Consider the following 18,116-nt stretch of genomic DNA (forward strand, 5'->3'; position numbering starts at 1 on the left):
TAATTATTGGGCTTTAGTATAAATTAGCCCAATTTATTTAATCCAATTTATATTTATATAATTTTATTTGGCTCATAATGCGGAGAAATTATTGTGGACGGTTTTCGTCGTCATACGGTTTTTTGGTTTCCATAATTTTTTATATTGATTCAGGTAAGTCAAGTCGATAGTTAACTTAATTTAATTAGTGCTCTTTAATATAAAAAAATTAGTCCAATACATTTATTTATTTCAATTTATATTTGTGTAAATTATTTTTCTCAATTGTTTGGAGGGTTTTATAGGGCTTTGTATTTCCATAATTTTTTATACTGATTTACGTTTTGAGTTTTAGACGCATAGGGATTTTTGAGTTTCCATTTGTAATAAATTAGTTTGTGTTATTATATCTTATTTAAACTTAAGAAATATATAAAATACAAGTAATGTTGGAGTAATAAGGAAAAATTAAGAAAATAAGTTATGCAAAATAAATAAAGGACTATTTACACAGGTGAAATGTAACTAATGAGAAACCAATATATAATAAATGTGAATTTTGTAAAATGGAATCATAAATATGCTAAATAAGAAAGAAAACAAAATCTCAAAATTTTTAATATGGTAGAATGGATTAGAACATTGTCAAACTAGTAAATTAGAATAGTCGTATACATTATGACCGTGAATATATGAATTAAACTATATTTTATATTTTCAATGTAATAATTATATTGATAAACTGACTTTTTATGTATATGTGAATTTATAAAATTAAAATTCTAAATTTTTTAAGATTGATATACATAATTTAATTTAATTTGGGTTATTAACATAAACTAATGAATTTACTAAATCTGATATTATTTTGTAAGGTTATATTATTTTCTTTGTCATCTAGATATTTTTAACTTTTTAAAACTTGGGAAAATATACATATAAAATAGAGTGAACAGGCTGCATCTTTAGTCCCTAATATTTTGGATTATGATACCACGCATCCTAACATAAAGAAAATAGCGTTAGATGAGCCTAACGTTTAATATAATCACGAATGCAGTGTTTTTAACCACTTTTTGTACGAAAATGCCCAAATAGTTTGAGGGCAATTTTAGCAATCCCTAAATCTGCTAACAAATGAATTATGTCACATTTCTCAGCAACTTCTGGTGTGATTTCTTAATAAGTTCTATAGTACTTCAAACGTGATTAAAGTTTTGTCATTATTTGCACAGAAAAAACTTCGCATATCCCTCTATTTCTAGTTAATGGTAACAACATACACTAGTTATATCACGTAGAAAATTCATTAAAAAACAACAAAAAATATGGAAAAAGTGAAGTTATTTATGCAATAAAATTCTGAACCAATAATACACATGATAAAAAGTATTTCACATTTAATTAAATGTGAAACAGTAATTATTTTCTTGACAACACTGAGATTTAAAATATTATTTCATTATATATCATCGAACTAATTTGTTACTCAAAGCTTAACTTTATAACGATTTTTATGATTGATATTTTTTTCAGAATTTTAATTTAGCTCAAACTGAATTTTTCAACATCATATGAACATTCAATCTTTACATATAAATTTGTATAGAATCTTGCCATTCATGATAAAAAAAATAAACATCATTTGAAAATATTCAAGTATGTGATATTAGGCTATTTAGTCCTTGGAGATTTTTTGTTATTAATAATAGTATTTGAAATAAAGAGAATGTAAATTTATAAATTAATACTGCAAAATTAGGATATTTTCATAATAAATAAAATTGATCCGTAAATCAAGTGAAAAACTAAGAAAAATTAGGAGAAATAGTAACACGAATAGAAAAATGAGTTTTATAATGAAGAAAGGGTCTCATTTTATTATTTTCATATTAATTAATGCAGATAATGATAAATTTGTATATTATAAAAACATAGAAAGTGTAAATAATGAAATTTTTTTAATTACATATGAAAAACCAGAATTTATTAGGAAATTACATGAGAAGTTGCTGATAGAAATGTGACAGAAATCATGAATGAAGTGACAAAAATGTCCTTATAGGCCTGAGGGTGTTTTAGTCCGAAAAACATCATTTGTGATTATATTAAATGTTTGGATACTGGTGCTATTTTTTTTTAGTGTTTATGGTGTCACAACCCAAAATGTTAGGGATTAATGAGGTAGTTCACTCTATAAATTAATAGTCCATGCATAATTACAGTAGTAAACTTATTACTTAGTGTAGGAGACATTTTATATTTGCTTTTTGTATCATTTGGTGTAATAATACGTGTCATGCAGTGAATGTCATTGATGCAGTGAATATTACTGTCTGTTTCACATTAATAGATATGTTTTCTGCATTCATTTTGGAAAAATAATAATCCTTTCGTCTGATAATATGAGTCTTATTTGGTTTGTGTACGAGTTTTAAGAAATATAAAGAAAAAGAATGGGTTAAATAAATTAGTGGAATGTGAGTTTCACTTATATATACTCCTTCCGTCTGCAAATAGGAGTACCGTTTTTCCGTTTTAGTCCGTCCGCGAATAGGAGTCTCACATTTCACTAACTTATTGGTAATAGAGTCCCACATTCCACTAACTCATTCCACTCACATTTCATTTAAAACTAATATATACAAGCAAGACTCATATTCCACTAACTTTTTTTCCACCTACTTTTCTATTCTTAACATTTCAAATGGAGTATTAGTTTTATAATAAAGGATAGTGGAATAAGCTGATGGAATGTGAGGCCTATTTACCATTTATGATAAAAGTGAAATAAGACTTTTATTGTGGGACGAACAAAAATGACAAAATATGACTCTTATTGTGGGACAGATGGAGTAATAAGTAGTTAAAGTGGATAAAGATTAAAGTAAGAGAGAGAGTAATATAGAGAAAACTACACATGGAAAATAGATTAGAAGATTTGTGGCTAAGTACTAAGAACTACACGCGGAGAGTAACAAGCAATCACCAATTTTTTAGAGAATCTATTTTGTAATTCTAAACTGTAGGAATTCATTAATTAAGGTTTAATTCATTGTTTGTGAATAATGTGCATTTTAGTATGCAATCAATTGTACAGGGTCTGAATCAGTTAATCTCATAATCATTCAAATAGATATGTTCGTCTGATTTATTTGTTTACACAAGCCTTATGTTGTGCATAGTTCACCATAACACCAAAAAACGTACTTGCCGACCATTCCTAGCCACGGCCCACGAGCAATGCATTAATTAATGTGTCAAAAGGGAGCTTACACTTCAAATGGGCACTAAAAAGGCCAATCAATAGATTTACAATGCCATGAGGAGTCCCGCATATGATTATTGGAAGATAGAAAAGAAATGCAAAGTGATGCATGTTTTTTGGCCATGGTTTAGGAAAAAGAGAATCAAAGATTCGATTGGAGCTTTACAACTAAAACGAAGATGAGAAGCCCCGAATGATGAAGAGGAAATTAAGCTAGAATATGAAATGGATGAGAAGCTTAAGGACGGTTCGCGCAAGGTGAATGCATAAACGAGTTGGTGGAAAAGAAGATTGGCCAAGTTATACTTGGTCGAGATAAAGAAGAGAGGTGTCGAATCCATTATCCGAGTAAGGCGAAGTTGACATGGAGCAAAAAACGTCATACTAATGATGTCTTTCATATCATAGTTCTTTTTGTGTTAAATGCCCAATTGGTGCTTTGAGTTGGGTATGGCTTCTTCTTGTTTTTGAAGGTTGCGGCAGCAATGGATAAGAAAGGTAGCTCAACCCACTGCACCTTAGAAGGTCGTACGTAGCCCATATTTACATCTTTCTCAAACTTATTCGAATTTTGCACTAAATAGCTCAACCTTCCCTTTTGGTATTGTTTGTCGATGTTACCTGCTAAGTATGTGGTTGATTTTATTTGATTTGAATTTATGGAGTCTTTCTCTGTTTTATGTTAACAAAATTACACATGATATTGTATTATTATTAATTTATTGGAACTACCAATTTTATTTACAATAATTTAAAAAAATAGATTAATTAACTAAAAGAGATTTATTGATACGAGTACTTTTCAATTTCGATAAATTTATTCAATATATTTGAGTATATTGATAGGATAAATAATAGCAGAAATAATTAAATAAGTTAATTAGTTATTAAGATATTTTGATTATTTTGAGTATGTATGGTCAAGATATTTGAAGTCTAAACTTTAATAATTATAGTTGTATAGTTGTAAAGTATGGGTAATGATAAATGCAAATTCTGTATATTGTATAAATTTCAAATTCCTCAACATAGTGTTAACATAATGTCAACACATTGTAAAATTTTAAGATTTTTATGTTAACACAACGTCAATACATTGCCAACACAACGTTAACTGTTGATATTGTGTTGACATTTTTTGTTGCTATTATTTTATCATTTAGTTGATGCTTTTCTAACTGTCTGAATCATAGTTTGAAGTTTCTAAAATATTTAAAGTTTACATTTGATTGCATTCCTATAAAGTATATTACTCTAATACACAACTATGACCATCTTATACAATTAGATGTTAAAGTGAGTGGATGAGATTAAATCTCACGGTATCAATAAATAGTAGTAAAAATATGAATAAAAAAGTAAAATCGTCAATTAATCATAATAATGATAATATTTGTGGTTTTTCTAATATAAAAAAATGTATTAAAAATATTAACACAATAACATAAATATTTCAACATAACAAAACTTCAACACAATTTTATTGATATTGCACATGCAATCATATTGAAATTTTTGTATGCATTTATGGATATAAAAATCTACTTATCAACATGTATGAAAATTAAAATATAAATTATAAAATTTTATCATCCGATCATTATCAGAACATATGCAATTGAGATTTCATTAGAATCCTTATAAAATTACCTTTAATTTAATACTCTCCATAAAAATATGTGCACTTTTCATTTTTGTCCGTCCCATGAAAATATGGGCATTTCATTTATTGAAAGTTATCCCAATTTATTACCCTCATAGATCATGTTATTTACAACTTTAGCACCATTAAAGCACTAATAATTAATGAAGTCTCACTATCTACTATCACTACATTAATTAACATTCCCCTCCTTTCTCCAACTTTACTGACTTTGTCTTAATTCTCTTGCCATATTATATGTCCATATTGTTATGGGACGGACATAGTATATTTTTTTAAAAAAATAATTTGAATGTAAAGATTTGCCTAAATTTAAAGTTTTAAGGTGAATTTGAAAGAGAGAAAAAAATTTGTTTTAACTACCATATATTCATTTGTCTCAAGGTAGTTGAGTCGTATTTCAATTTTGTTTGTCCCAAGGTAGTTGAGTCAATTTTCTTTTTTGATAACAACTTTCTTTCATCTGTTACTTTACTACTCCATCTCTTACTTTTCTTCTCTACTTTAATCTTTAACAAATCAATATTTTAAATCTCGTGCCAAAAAAATTTCTCAACTACTTTAGACAAAGGGAGTACACAAAATTAACATTAATATCTTTAAATTTATTTAATAATTTTTTAAATTTAAAATATAATCTATTTGATATTATTTTAAAATCATAAGCAAACATGTCAGACATGATAATTCACAACGTTATTTAGCTACCAAACATAATAAAACCATAATAAATTAATTAGTCAACATCATGATAACGACCGTGATAGTTACATATAGAGTGCAAAGTGCAAAGTGCATATACCTGCCAAAAGATGACAAAATATACAAGCAGTATTTTGGAACTGCAGTTGAAATAATAAAATAATTGTTGCACATGTTGTACTCTCGCCGGCAGGTGGTGTGTGAGGTGTTCACATTTGTATTTTAAAAATCGAGATCTAAGCACAAGAGTTGAATGAATGGCAAGGATTTTCTTTGAGTGATTACTAATAAATCAAAATGAGTAGTAGTTCTAGCATTCCAGTGATTGATTTCAAGGAATTCCCATTGCAATCGCACAAACTGCTGCAAGCATCCCAAGATTGGGGATGCTTCAGGCTCATCAATCACACCATTTCCCCCAATTTAATGGCGGAGATGAAAGCTTCGGTGAGAGCTCTCCTCGATCTCCCCGCCGATATCAAACAACGGAACAAAGACATCATCGCCGGCAGCGGATACGTCGCTCCCTCCAAAAACAATCCTCTCTACGAAGGATTAGGTCTTTACGATATCGCCTCGCTCGAATCCGTCCATCACTTCTGCTCTCAGCTCGAAGCTTCTTCTTCCCAGAGGTTCCATTTTTGTAATTGCTCTTGAGTGTCAATTTTTAATTTAGGGATTTAGAAAAAGTACCAATTTCTAGGGTTTCGTCAAGTTTTACTTGTGTAAGCTTTTTCTTCAATTTTTGATTTGATTTTCGCCAATTCGACTTGAAGATTGCTAGGATGGATTTGAGTAGGTGAATTTGCATCTGAAACTAGATTTGATTAGGTGAATTTGTTTCTGAATTGAAGATCTATTTTTATGCAAATTAAGCCTACAGTAATGAAAAAAATGGGTTTTATGTTGCAGGGAAACCATTGTTAAGTATTCTGTAGCTGTCCATGAACTGGCGATGGAGTTGGGTCGAATGCTATGCCGAAGCATGGGATTCGACGGAGATTTGTTTCGGGGCTGGCCTTTCCAGTTCCGGATAAACAAGTATTGCTTCACTCCTCAAAGCATAGGATCATCAGGGGTTCAAACTCACACGGACTCCGGATTCTTAACCATTCTACAAGACGATGAGAACGTTGGTGGTCTCGAGGTGCTGGATGAGAGATCTGGAGAGTTTGTTTCTGTTGATCCATTGCCAAACTCTCTTCTTGTCAACTTCGGAGATGTTGCCAAGGTCAGGCATGAATTCAATCCTTAGGAGATGTTACCGAGGTTGATGTTTCAATGATTGATGCAGGTGTGGAGCAATGGGAGATTCTGCAACGTAAGGCATCGTGTGCAATGCAAAGAAGCAGCAGTGAGGATTTCGATTGCTTTGTTCGTGTTGGGGCCCAAGGAGGCAGCAATAGAAGCGCCTTCGGAGCTTGTGGACGCTGAGCACCCGCGGCTCTTCGTCCCATTCACGTTTGAAGATTACAGGAAGCTCCGGCTCTCCACCGGACTGCGTGCTGGTGAAGCTCTGGCGGATCTGGTGTGTAAGCCCTCAAGCTAGTGGCAGATACAACCATCTTTGTTATGTGGTTTTTACACATGCCATTGTGCATCTCTCGTTTTCCTTGTATAGACCTGTTTAAAGAATAAAAGCATTAATTATTGTTTATTAAAAATTTTAATAATACATTTTAAAGAGAATATTACTCCCTTCTGTCCCAGATGATTGATTTCCTTTTTTATTTGTCCAACCAAAATGATCCATTACTAAAAATGGAAACACATTTATCCTTATTTTATTCCCTCTCTTTTACTTACTCTTTCCACTTAACAAATAAAATAAAGTTTTATAAAATCTTGTTGCGCACAACGCCTAAAGAATGGATCGTCTTTCTTGGGACGGAGGGAGTACCTTAGTCCATGAAAAATAGTCTTGGACATTTGTTCTCGGAAGACATGATTGTTGATGAAAATTTTGTTAAGAGAGAATTAGGGAAAAATGAGCTAAAGTATTGTTTGTGAAAATTGGAACACTTGCCCGTTGCTTGAAAAAACAATTTTACCCTTTTGGGAAATTACGTCTGGTGTTTGCGAAGAATGCAGAAACTGGGTATCTTTATTTCTTTGTCTATTAATTAGTGTATTATGAGCATCTCCAATAGCAATAGGCTAGCCATAGGCCAGTCATAGGTTAGCCACAAACTCCTCCTGCCACATCATCAGCACTAAAATTCATCCTGCCACATCACCAGGACAAGCAACTGGACAAGCAATAGGCCAATCATAGGCTAGTCACTATAAACAAAATTATCAATAAATACGGAATTAGATTTACGACAAAATTAAATTTACGACAAATATACGGTAAAATGCAATAATTTTATTTAAATTAAAAAAGTGCGTCCTAAAAAAAAATTACATAATTAAAAAAAATACATAAAACAAAAAAACTATCTCCGTGCAGTCCTCCATGTCCACAACTCTTCAATTAAATCCTTTTGGATTTGAATATGAGCATCCACTTGGCGCATGTCGGCATGTGCCTGGAGGCAGCCGGTTTAATCGTGAGGTACCCCCCTTCGTACGTTGGCGGCGGCCACGTCGTGGCTTGGACCGGCTTCATTATCGTCGTTGGCCCAACTAGTCAGTTGTACACCTTCATCTTCGACAATCATGTTGTGCAGGATAATACAAGCATACATTATATCAGCAATGCAGTCGACATGCCACAAACGCGTTGGACCCTTAGTTGCGGCCAATCGAGCCTGGACCACACCAAATGCGCGCTCCACATCCTTGCGCGCCAACTTCTGCCGTTCCGCAAAGTAGGTCTTCCTGTCATCATTTGTGCATCTGATCGTCTTCACAAAGACGAGCCACCTAGGGTATATCCCATCCGCCAAGTAGTAGCCCATATCATGCCGGTTGCCATTGGCGACAAAACTGATGGCCGGACCGACGCCGTGGCACTGCTCGTTGAAGAGGGGCGACGAGTTGAGGACGTTGAGGTCGTTGTTCGACCCGGCTACCCCAAAATACGCATGCCAAATCCACAGCCGGTAATTAGCTACGGCCTCGAGGATCATCGTGGGATTCTTTCCCTTGTAGCCGGTGGTGTAGAACCCTTCCAGGCAGCGGGACAGTTCTTCTACTCCCAATGCATACAATTTATGCTGTCTAACATCCCCGTGAACCCATGCTTCTCCCCGTGCAACCGCATTAGATCCTGACAATCTTTCGGGGGTAGGGCACGACAGTCGTCCCACATATCTGTCGCACCTCCATAGGCCAACCGGTCCTGATTGCCGCAGTGCACTTTTGAATAGCCGGGAGTGGTCGGGTCCGCCGCCCGCATCCCGCCTGAAGCGGAAACACAGATATCGACGCTCCAAAGCGTCAACAATACGCATAAACAGCTCCCTCGCGCATCCTAAAACGCCGCCGAACAAGTGTTGTCCCCAAACCGTGGCACGCTTCTACGAAGTAGTCGTCATATAGCCGCTGATGTGCAGCCTACGTGATCCCGATCAATCATTGCTCGACGGTGGACAACGGGTCGAGGTCGAGGTACCCACGGCTGCAAGGCCCTTTCTAACAGCCGCTCTGCCTCGCGGGTCGTATAGGCCTCTAACTCTTCCAACACTTGCCATTCGAACTCCTCTTCAGCATCCCCACCACTACCACCACTACCACCCGCGTTACTCATTTCCCGTTATTGCTCTTGTACAAAAATTCAGAGAGAAAAAAAACTCGTTAAAACAAGCGATGCAAATGAAAATGACGTTCAAATCGTGTATATTTAGTGTTTCGAAAATAAATAAATAAAAAACACCGCTGGCCGATCGCTCGTCGATCGCCAACCTACAATGACGGCGAGTCAATCGACGAGCGCATCGGCCAGCGCTCACCTATTTTCTCGCCGAATTGGCGCTAACCGGCCACAATGGTTCAGCGAGCGGACCGGCCATCGCCGAGAATCGGCTAGCCAGCCCGCTCGCCGCTATTGGAGGTGCTCTAACAAAAACTTGGAAAAAAAACTGTGAAAACTTTTTATTCAAGAAATTGGGAATTGTAATGGAAAAAAAACTGTGAAAGCTTTTTATTCAAGAAATTGGGAATTGTAAATACTGCAGCGTGCCTGACAACTTCTGATTTTAGAATACCGTGACAAAAAAAAATTCAGATTTGAAAGTGAGCCAAAATTAATAGCAGTTTGCTTATGAATACAGACCACAATTTGTTTGTATCAATGCTCTTCCCACTTTGTTCTTTCAATTCCTCACTCTTGGGTTTCTATCTGTTCGTCTATATTCTCCATCAATAAATCAATTTTATCAAATTTTGTACAATAAAAAACTTATTTATATGAGAAAAATATATTTATTTATGCATTTAATTAAAATATATGGGCGTACATGAAACGTGCATAATATTGTGATTATATATTTATGATTTGTGTATAATTTTTTACTTTTTCAGAACTATAAAAGTAACTAATGCATACTTTAATTTAAATTTGAAAATTAATATAGAAGCAATTCATATATAAATTTTTTTTGAAAATGAGGCTAAAGACTAATCAAGTCTTTTTAAGTTAGTCCACCATGTTTGGTAGGGGTGATAACTCATCTAGGGATATAATTTTATGAACAAAAATATTTTTTTCATAAAATTATATACCTAAATGAGTTATCGCCCCTACCAAACATGCAAACTATATTTATTAATTTAATATATGATTAATACATCAAATTATTAATAGTATAAACTTTTTTTGTTGTACAAAATTTGGTTGTTTATCATTACTCATATTCCATCTCTCATTAATTTGTTTGACAAGTTTGTGTTTTATCATTACTCATTTTCCATCTCTCATTAATTTTGTTCATGGATTTCCATCCCTAGATGAGTTATCACCCCAATATACAATCTAGTATCTACATGTAGGTATATGCGTTCTTCACTCAATAGAGTCATTCTTCGTGGGCAGCATGCAATAAGACAAAAATAACACATCAAGAAGTCAGAATTGTCAAGCAATATGCAGGAGCTGATCAGAACTTGATTAATGATTGGTAAATAAAGCGAAAGCAGTGAGATTTCTATATATTAACAAAGATGCCCAGTTATGACCAAGAAATGCTTGCAGGATAAGCATGGCTCGGTTTAGCAGTTGCTCAACCGCTTGAAAAATTACAGTACAAGTTGGAAGTACATGCGAACAGTGATGAGAAAAATAATGTAAGCAAGAGAAAGCTGATCAAGAACTCATTCCTGAATGTGTGAGAAAAATCTTTTGTAACATTTCCGAAGCTTTACTATCAAGGCAGAAAGTATAGGCAAAAGAGGAGAAAAGAAGAAGGTAGGTACCATGAAATTAAATCTACAAAAAAATTAATAGATCAAGGAAAAGATAGTGAAATTTTAAATAACATGAATATAATACTCCCATCTCTCTAACAAATAATCAAATTTGGAGTATAAGTTATTCTAACAAATAAAAATTAAATCTCTACAAATTCAGAATTCCCCATTTCACTATTATTACAGATAGTTACTTCCTCTGTCCACGAAAAATAGGATACATTATGAATGACACAACTTTTAATGTGGAATTGGAAATGTAAGAGAGAAGTATTGTTAGTGGAATGTAGGGTCTATATTATTAGTAAGAGAGAAGAGGAAAAAGTAAGAGAAAAGTTATTGAAAACTTCCCTTTTTTAAATGTGCTTTATTTTTCATGGACAACCAAAAATGACAAATGTGCTCTATTTTTTGTGGACGGATGTACAATTGAATATTTTCCCCTAATTAATCCATTTATTATTCATTTTTTCATGAATTGAGTAATCATACTATATTTAAAAATAAAATAGTAATAATTGGAAAAGATAGAGTCTCTCATATCTTGTACTCCCTCCGTCCCGGATAATTCGTCCCAGTTTTCCATTTCGGTCCGTCCCACATAATTTGTCCCATTTCACTTTTACCATTTTTGGTAGTGGACCCCATATTCCACTAACTCATTTCTACTCACATTTTATTATAAAACTATTATATAAAGGTAGGACCCACTTTCTACTAACTTTTTCAACCCACTTTTCATTACAATTCTTAAAACCCGTGCCCGGTCAAAGTGACCCGAATTATCCGGGACGGAGGGAGTACACTTTTACTAATTTAATGAAATATTTTTCTTATTTTTTTCTTTGTTAAAAATATTTGTGTACGTGTTTGTTTATTTACATGGATATGAATACCTATTAAAATTTCTATAATATATGTATGAATAGGTATCTGTATGCATAGTGTCATCTTTAACGAATTAAATTGTTATATAATTTAATAAGATGAATTTTAATTTAAAGAATATGCTATCTTTGATTAGGTAAATGGTTATGTAATTTGATATCTTATGGTCGATGGGGTTAGTTTGGTTTGCAAATTTATACCTAATGATTAAATATATATAATGTTTAGTTTATATGATTGAATCTCACAATTTAATTTAGATCGTATGGTGCCGAGAGCTGCCGGTAGCCCTACATGACGAGAGGAAGCACGGAGGTGGCGCCTCACCAAGAGCAATGGTAGAGGTCCACGGAGGAGGAAGAGAGGGAAGAAGTCAGGAAAATCACCAGAGAGAGACTGTGGCGGCCAAAAAACGTATAAAAATCCTGCACCGAATAGAAAATATTCACTTAGAGTGAGATGAGAGATGTACATTTTTTTTAAGTGTGCATAAGGATATTAGTTTTTATTTCGGTTGAATTATTTACAATTCGTATTTCATTAAGTGAAAATCATATGTCTCATGCATAGCACGAGTGTTAATACTAGTTAGATATAAAAACTTACCTTAACAAGCCAAGACCTCTCTCCCTTCTCCCTAAATACGCCATTCGGTTACCCATCTTTTTTGAGCGCAAACCAATTGGTAAGATGCTTCCCCTCCAACCAATAAGTCGCAGGTTCAAGTCATCGTGGAGTAGATGGGAAACCATTGTTGATCCTTTTTTTAAAAAAATAAAAAAAATCTGAGCAGGTTGTAGTTGTCCTATTTCCTCTCTTATCTCGTGATTGTTGATTGCACCCATACCCCTTGATATATGTACGATTTGATTTTATTGATGTTTGATTCAGGTCCAACAATGATGCACCATTCCTACTCCACACTCACAACAAAATAAAATAATCTTATAAACATGAGCAATTTTAATAAGTGATGGTGGGTCCATTTTATTTTGTTGTGAGTGTGGAGTAGGAATGGTGCATCATTGTTGGAGTAAGTGATCTGCTATGGTTGAGAATTTTGATTAAATCAATTTTAATGCTATGCATTTTTTTGCAATATAACTTTCTTGAAACTTGATACTGATGAACAATTATGATTTTTATGTAACACAATTGTTCCTTTTCTAGAACTTCTTTACTTTTACTGTTGGGAGTATTAGTTTCTGGATTACAAGAGATGAACCGGGCGTAATACAACCCAAAAGAAGGAATACAAATGGAAAATTGAAATTAAATTACAACTGAAATTCGAAACAAATAAGGAGGTTTTGCACGTGTGTCGTGTGCACGTGTCCCTCCTTTCAACAAGATTTATAGTTTCCCACTTTTGTAACAAATATTACTAAATATAAGTGGCAAGAGAGGGGTCGAACCACAGAGACCATGGACGTACTCGAGATTGTTTCTACGACATGGGGATGGTGTTAGACACCACGCCTTGAGCATTGGAGATGGACCTAATTACTAGTGTGGGAAACTTGAACTTTAAACATGGAAACCGAGTTGAGAGCTTAAACTAAATCTAACTAAGGGGGCATGGAATGAAGTGTAATTCAGGCGTCGAAGTTGTCAATTCCTCCACCGAGACTACAGATCTAAGCTACATGGAAACATGAAAGTAAATCAAAGCGGTAAAGATAGCAAGGATCCAACATCGGAGTCGTCAATTCCTTTGCCGAACCCATTAAATCTAACTAAAGCAAGGTGGTGAAGGAGCTTCTAAAATGGAGGCATCAATTCCACCGTCGAATCAACCAACACTCTGTAAATCTGCACTAAAGTATGGAAAACATGAAATTAAATGTAATCCTGATGTCATAGTCGTCAATTCCTCCATCGAAACTACAGAGCGAACATGAATCTAAACATCTAAACTACCAATTGCGAAAAGCATCCAAGAATTATAAGTAAATAGCATCATCAACATGAAAATAAACAAAAGCTTCATAAAATTGGAAATAAGTAAGATCTAGCGCCGGAGTCGTCAATTCCCTTGCCGAACCCATTTAGTCTAACTACAAAGCGAGGTGGTGAAGGAGCTTCTTAGATGAAGGTGTCGATTCCACCGCCGAAACGACCAACACCATGTAAATCTACACTGAAGTCTTGAAAACATGAAATGAAATGTAATCCTGACGTCGGAGTCGTCAATTCCCCCGTCGGGACTACAAAGCTAAGTAAACTAAACTAATCTAAGAGAGCTTTTTATCTAAGCTACTGTAGCGTTAAGCGCTTCTTCTTTATTGTAGAAAACTTCTATTTATAGAGCGGCTTCAATCTTCAACCCTAAGGTAACTTCTCATTTAATTTGAGCATTTTATCTTTGCAGTAATTCAGGCTGACCCAGTAGATGTGTCCTCATGTGGTGGCCTGATAAGCTCATGTCTTCATGTGTTGGCTTGATTCAGCTCATGCCCTCATGTGGTGGCTTGACTAGCTTGTGTCTTCACTTGATCAACTTGTTGGCCGCCTGGTATTGTCAATTCACCTTCGTCCACTTGATCAGCTTGCACCATCTGCTTGATCCAGCTTGATCAACTTAGCATGGCTGACTGGCATTGTAATCCCATCTAGGCTCTCTTGATCAGCTTGTCTCCAACTGATCAATTTGTCCTCATACTTGGCCATTTTTTGCTCCTTTTCCGAGTTGATCAAGTTAATCATGCACTTGCCACCTTTTCATTTTATAGCCCCTGCACACTTAAATTCACCGCTTTTTTGCATATTATCAACCCGATTAGTGTATAAACACCTATAAAACCATGTATAAAACGAGTCTTATCAACCACCCAAGTCCAAGTCCAAGGACACGGACACGGGCACAAGATCGTGCTCGCGGTGCGGCGGGCGACGGTGGCGGCGCGCGCGTATGCGCGCGTGAGGGTTCTATAGCCCATCTTAGTCCACTATAATTCCTTCTTATTAAATACTTATTTAATAAGGTTGTTACTTTCAATGTGAGATAATTAACTGATAAGGCTAATTTCATGCATTGGTTATGGGGTAAAATTCTATGATTTTATGGGTCTAACAAGGTTTTATAAGCTAGGTGTGTAAAGAAATCGCCCAGGAAGAAGACGAAGATTGCCTGGATGGAGAAGCTGACAGGGAACATGAGCGGAAGAAGGAATAGTTACTAGACTGAGGAGCATCAAATTGGAGGGCAAAATAGGGAACACAGGAACAGTCTAGAAGCTCTATCCACTATAAATAAGAGCATGCGATCAACATGAATAAGACGTTCCATCACTTTTCGGCTTTTAGCTTAGTTTTCCACTTCTCTACACACACTTTCACGGGGAATTGGTACGAGAGTTCACGTTTTAGCTTGATTGTGGAGCAACACCGTCTCTATGGAGGCGAAGAAACAATTATCTTTTGCTTTCATGTTTACTTTTCGTACTTTCCGAGTCCTCGTTGTTCGAGGCTCGTCCTTGTTTCGTTATTGTCGTTGAATACTTCGTATTTTGCAATGGATGTCGCTACTTTTGTTTCGTTTACCTTATCGCTGTGTTGTGGTTTTGATTTGCTGATTATTGTTGGTTGATTTGAGTTTGGAGTTGGATTGTGAGAAATTTGTTGTTGATCGGTTGAATCTACGTAAACTTGTGAGGATCGGAGATGGAAATGATGTTTGATTGTTGTGGATGGCTTGGATCCGGAGTAGATTAAGCGTCCCGTGGATGGATCTGCTTATTTTCTCTTGATTTTGTTGTTTAAATTCTGCATTCTTGTTTGCCTCGTCTAGTAGTCATAGATCCGCATTAATTTTACATGTTCTTCATTTCTATCGGTTTAATTTCGTTCACCTTGTTTCGATCTTCGCTTTGCTCTATTTTTTCACTGGTAGTTTCATGATAAAAGTTGGAGAAGATGATGTCGCTGTTAGTTAGTCCTTAGGTTCCCACGTCTAATTTTTCCCAAGTTTGGGTTAGTTTAGAAAGCTTTTTACTCGGTCCAGTAATTGTCTTGCTTTATTCTGGTTTATGCATGCTTTAAAGATCCCATCTAGATCTAGCTGTTAGGATAAGTTCTTTAAATTCCTAAGTTTAGGAAGTAAGCCTCAACCCCAAAAATTGCGTGGCAGCAGCCAAAAATAGTTTCCAGGTCTGTGAACATGTTTACTTACACATTCATCTCTGTGGATTCGATCCCTGCTTCCCTATATTAATCTTTTAGCTATAGCGGGTTGAGGGTTTTGAAGGGGGATTAAGGTAGTGATTGTGTGCCCAACGACAGGTAGCTCAAGATTCTTTGAGTTTCTAGACCCAGTGTCTAGAGGATCTTCTAGATCGAGGGTTTTTAATTTTGAACACTATGTCGCTGACCATTAAACTCACAGCTCTTCATTAACCCACTTAATTAATCACATGACTTCTCTCTTAGCTCATTTAAATAGTTTGCAATTTTGCACAACTTTAATCCATTATTTCTCAATCACCGAGAATCGAATTTGAGAAAATGAATATACCAAGGTCATCTACTGCAAACTTAGATCGACGCTATATCATTTAATTTCACAAAATTAAATGTCTCATTGGAAATATTATTGGTCAAAGTCCTTTGACCGGGCATACAATTCCAACAATCTCCCACATGAGTGGAAATAGCCAAATGCATATGCATGCAGACACAAGCTCAACCCTCTGAGGTATATAAGCATAAAGATAGGTTGTTGTTGGCTTTGAACCATCCATAGTCAACATTATCAGATACACATGCGGCCTAGTAGCGTGATGCTTTTAACTATCCCTCCACGGCGTGCACCGAGACAATGGTTTTAACTTTTAAACAGCTCAACCTCATCCGTTCTCACGTTTTATGTCCTTTTCGGCCTTGGAAACCACTTTAGATTCATAAGTGTGTAATTTGAAGCGACCACACTTCATACTTACATAGGTGATTCCTAGTCGACTATCTTGCCGTACTCGGTCTCCTTGAGAACTCAATCTCTTAGAGATCCTTAGGAATCATTAAAAGTCATAGACTTATCCTCACCACTAGGCAAGTTTTTCAACACTCTATTGCTCTCTAGGGAATAAATATAGATGAGTGTTTCACCCGAACTCTCATAGCTTAGTTTTCTCATTGAACCAAGCTCTTGGGATCTCCAGTCACCATGGTTGGGTTACCACTACGACAATCTTTAGTTGGTGGATTTCAAACCAATTCTCTCTAGCAACTTGTTCATTTGATCACGATTTAACTCTTTGGTTAGCGGATCCGCTAGATTATCTATTGACTTCACATAGTCAATTGTAATCACCCATGTTGGGATCAAATGTCTCACGGTATTATGTCGTTGACGAATATGTCGAACTTACCGTTATAGAAGCCATTATTTGCCCTTCCAATAGCGGCTTGGCACTGGCTTAAACCAACCTGGAATATCTTCAAGGAAGTTCTTAAGCCATTCGGCTTATTCCCCACCTTTATCTAAAGCTATGAATTCTGATTCCATGGTTGATCGGGCTATACATGTCAGTTTCGTGGATTTCCACGAGACAACACCACCCCCAATAGTAAAGACGTATCCACTTATTGAAAGTGAGTCTTTATTGTCGGATATCCAATTCGCATCACAGTACCCTTCAAGTACCGGGGGATATCTCGAAAAGTGTAGCCCATGATTTTGAGTATGTTTTAGATATCTCAAAACCCTTACAAGAGCTCTCCAATGCTCTTTGCTTGGATAACTCGTGTAACGACTCAGCTTGTTCATGGCACAAGCAATGTCAGGTCGAGTGCAATTAGTCAAGTACATAATGCACCTAATAACCCGTGCATATTCTTCTTGTGCAACGGGTTCGCCTTTGTTTTTGCTCAAGTGAACGTCGAGTTCAATTGGAGTCTTAACCAGCACGCCATCATAGGCATTGAATTTCTTCAATATTTTCTCAACATAATGAGATTGTGTTAATATGATTCCATCAGATGTTCTTAGAATTTTCATTCCAAGAATTACATCGACTAGACCCATGTCTTTCATGTCAAAATTTCTTTTTAACATGGCTTTTGTCTCGTTAATCAGTTGAGTGCTACTACCAATTATTAACATGTCATCAACGTACAGACACACTATAACATATATGTTCTTGATATACACGCATTTGTCGCATTCGTTAATCTTAAACCAATTTGATAACATCACATTATCAAATTTCAAGTGTTATTCCAATGGCGCTTGTTTCAATCCATATAGGGACTTTACTAGTTTGCATA

At 35.3% G+C, this 18,116-nt stretch overlaps 1 protein-coding gene across 1 annotated transcript; it reads left to right on the forward strand.

The window, feature by feature from the left end:
* The first annotated feature begins 5,790 nt into the window (after positions 1-5,790).
* LOC125212649 (2-oxoglutarate-dependent dioxygenase DAO-like) lies at positions 5,791-7,306 on the forward strand. The gene is made up of 3 exons (XM_048112872.1): positions 5,791-6,244; positions 6,525-6,843; positions 6,907-7,306. The coding sequence occupies exons 1-3, from the start codon at positions 5,910-5,912 to the stop codon at positions 7,159-7,161; spliced, it is 909 nt and encodes a 302-aa protein (XP_047968829.1). The 5' UTR covers positions 5,791-5,909; the 3' UTR covers positions 7,162-7,306.
* Positions 7,307-18,116: the final 10,810 nt, after the last annotated feature.

The sequence above is a fragment of the Salvia hispanica genome, chromosome 3 (assembly GCF_023119035.1).
Source record: "Salvia hispanica cultivar TCC Black 2014 chromosome 3, UniMelb_Shisp_WGS_1.0, whole genome shotgun sequence".
NCBI classification, from domain to species: Eukaryota; Viridiplantae; Streptophyta; class Magnoliopsida; order Lamiales; family Lamiaceae; genus Salvia; species Salvia hispanica.

Bases quoted from the DNA above. Each gene is read 5' to 3' on its own strand.
- LOC125212649 (XM_048112872.1), top strand. From the start codon at position 5,910: ATGAGTAGTAGTTCTAGCATTCCAGTGATTGATTTCAAGGAATTCCCA. The intron at 6,245-6,524 runs GTTCCATTTTTG...TTTATGTTGCAG, and splicing joins GAAGCTTCTTCTTCCCAGAG to GGAAACCATTGTTAAGTATT. The intron at 6,844-6,906 runs GTCAGGCATGAA...TGATTGATGCAG, and splicing joins ACTTCGGAGATGTTGCCAAG to GTGTGGAGCAATGGGAGATT.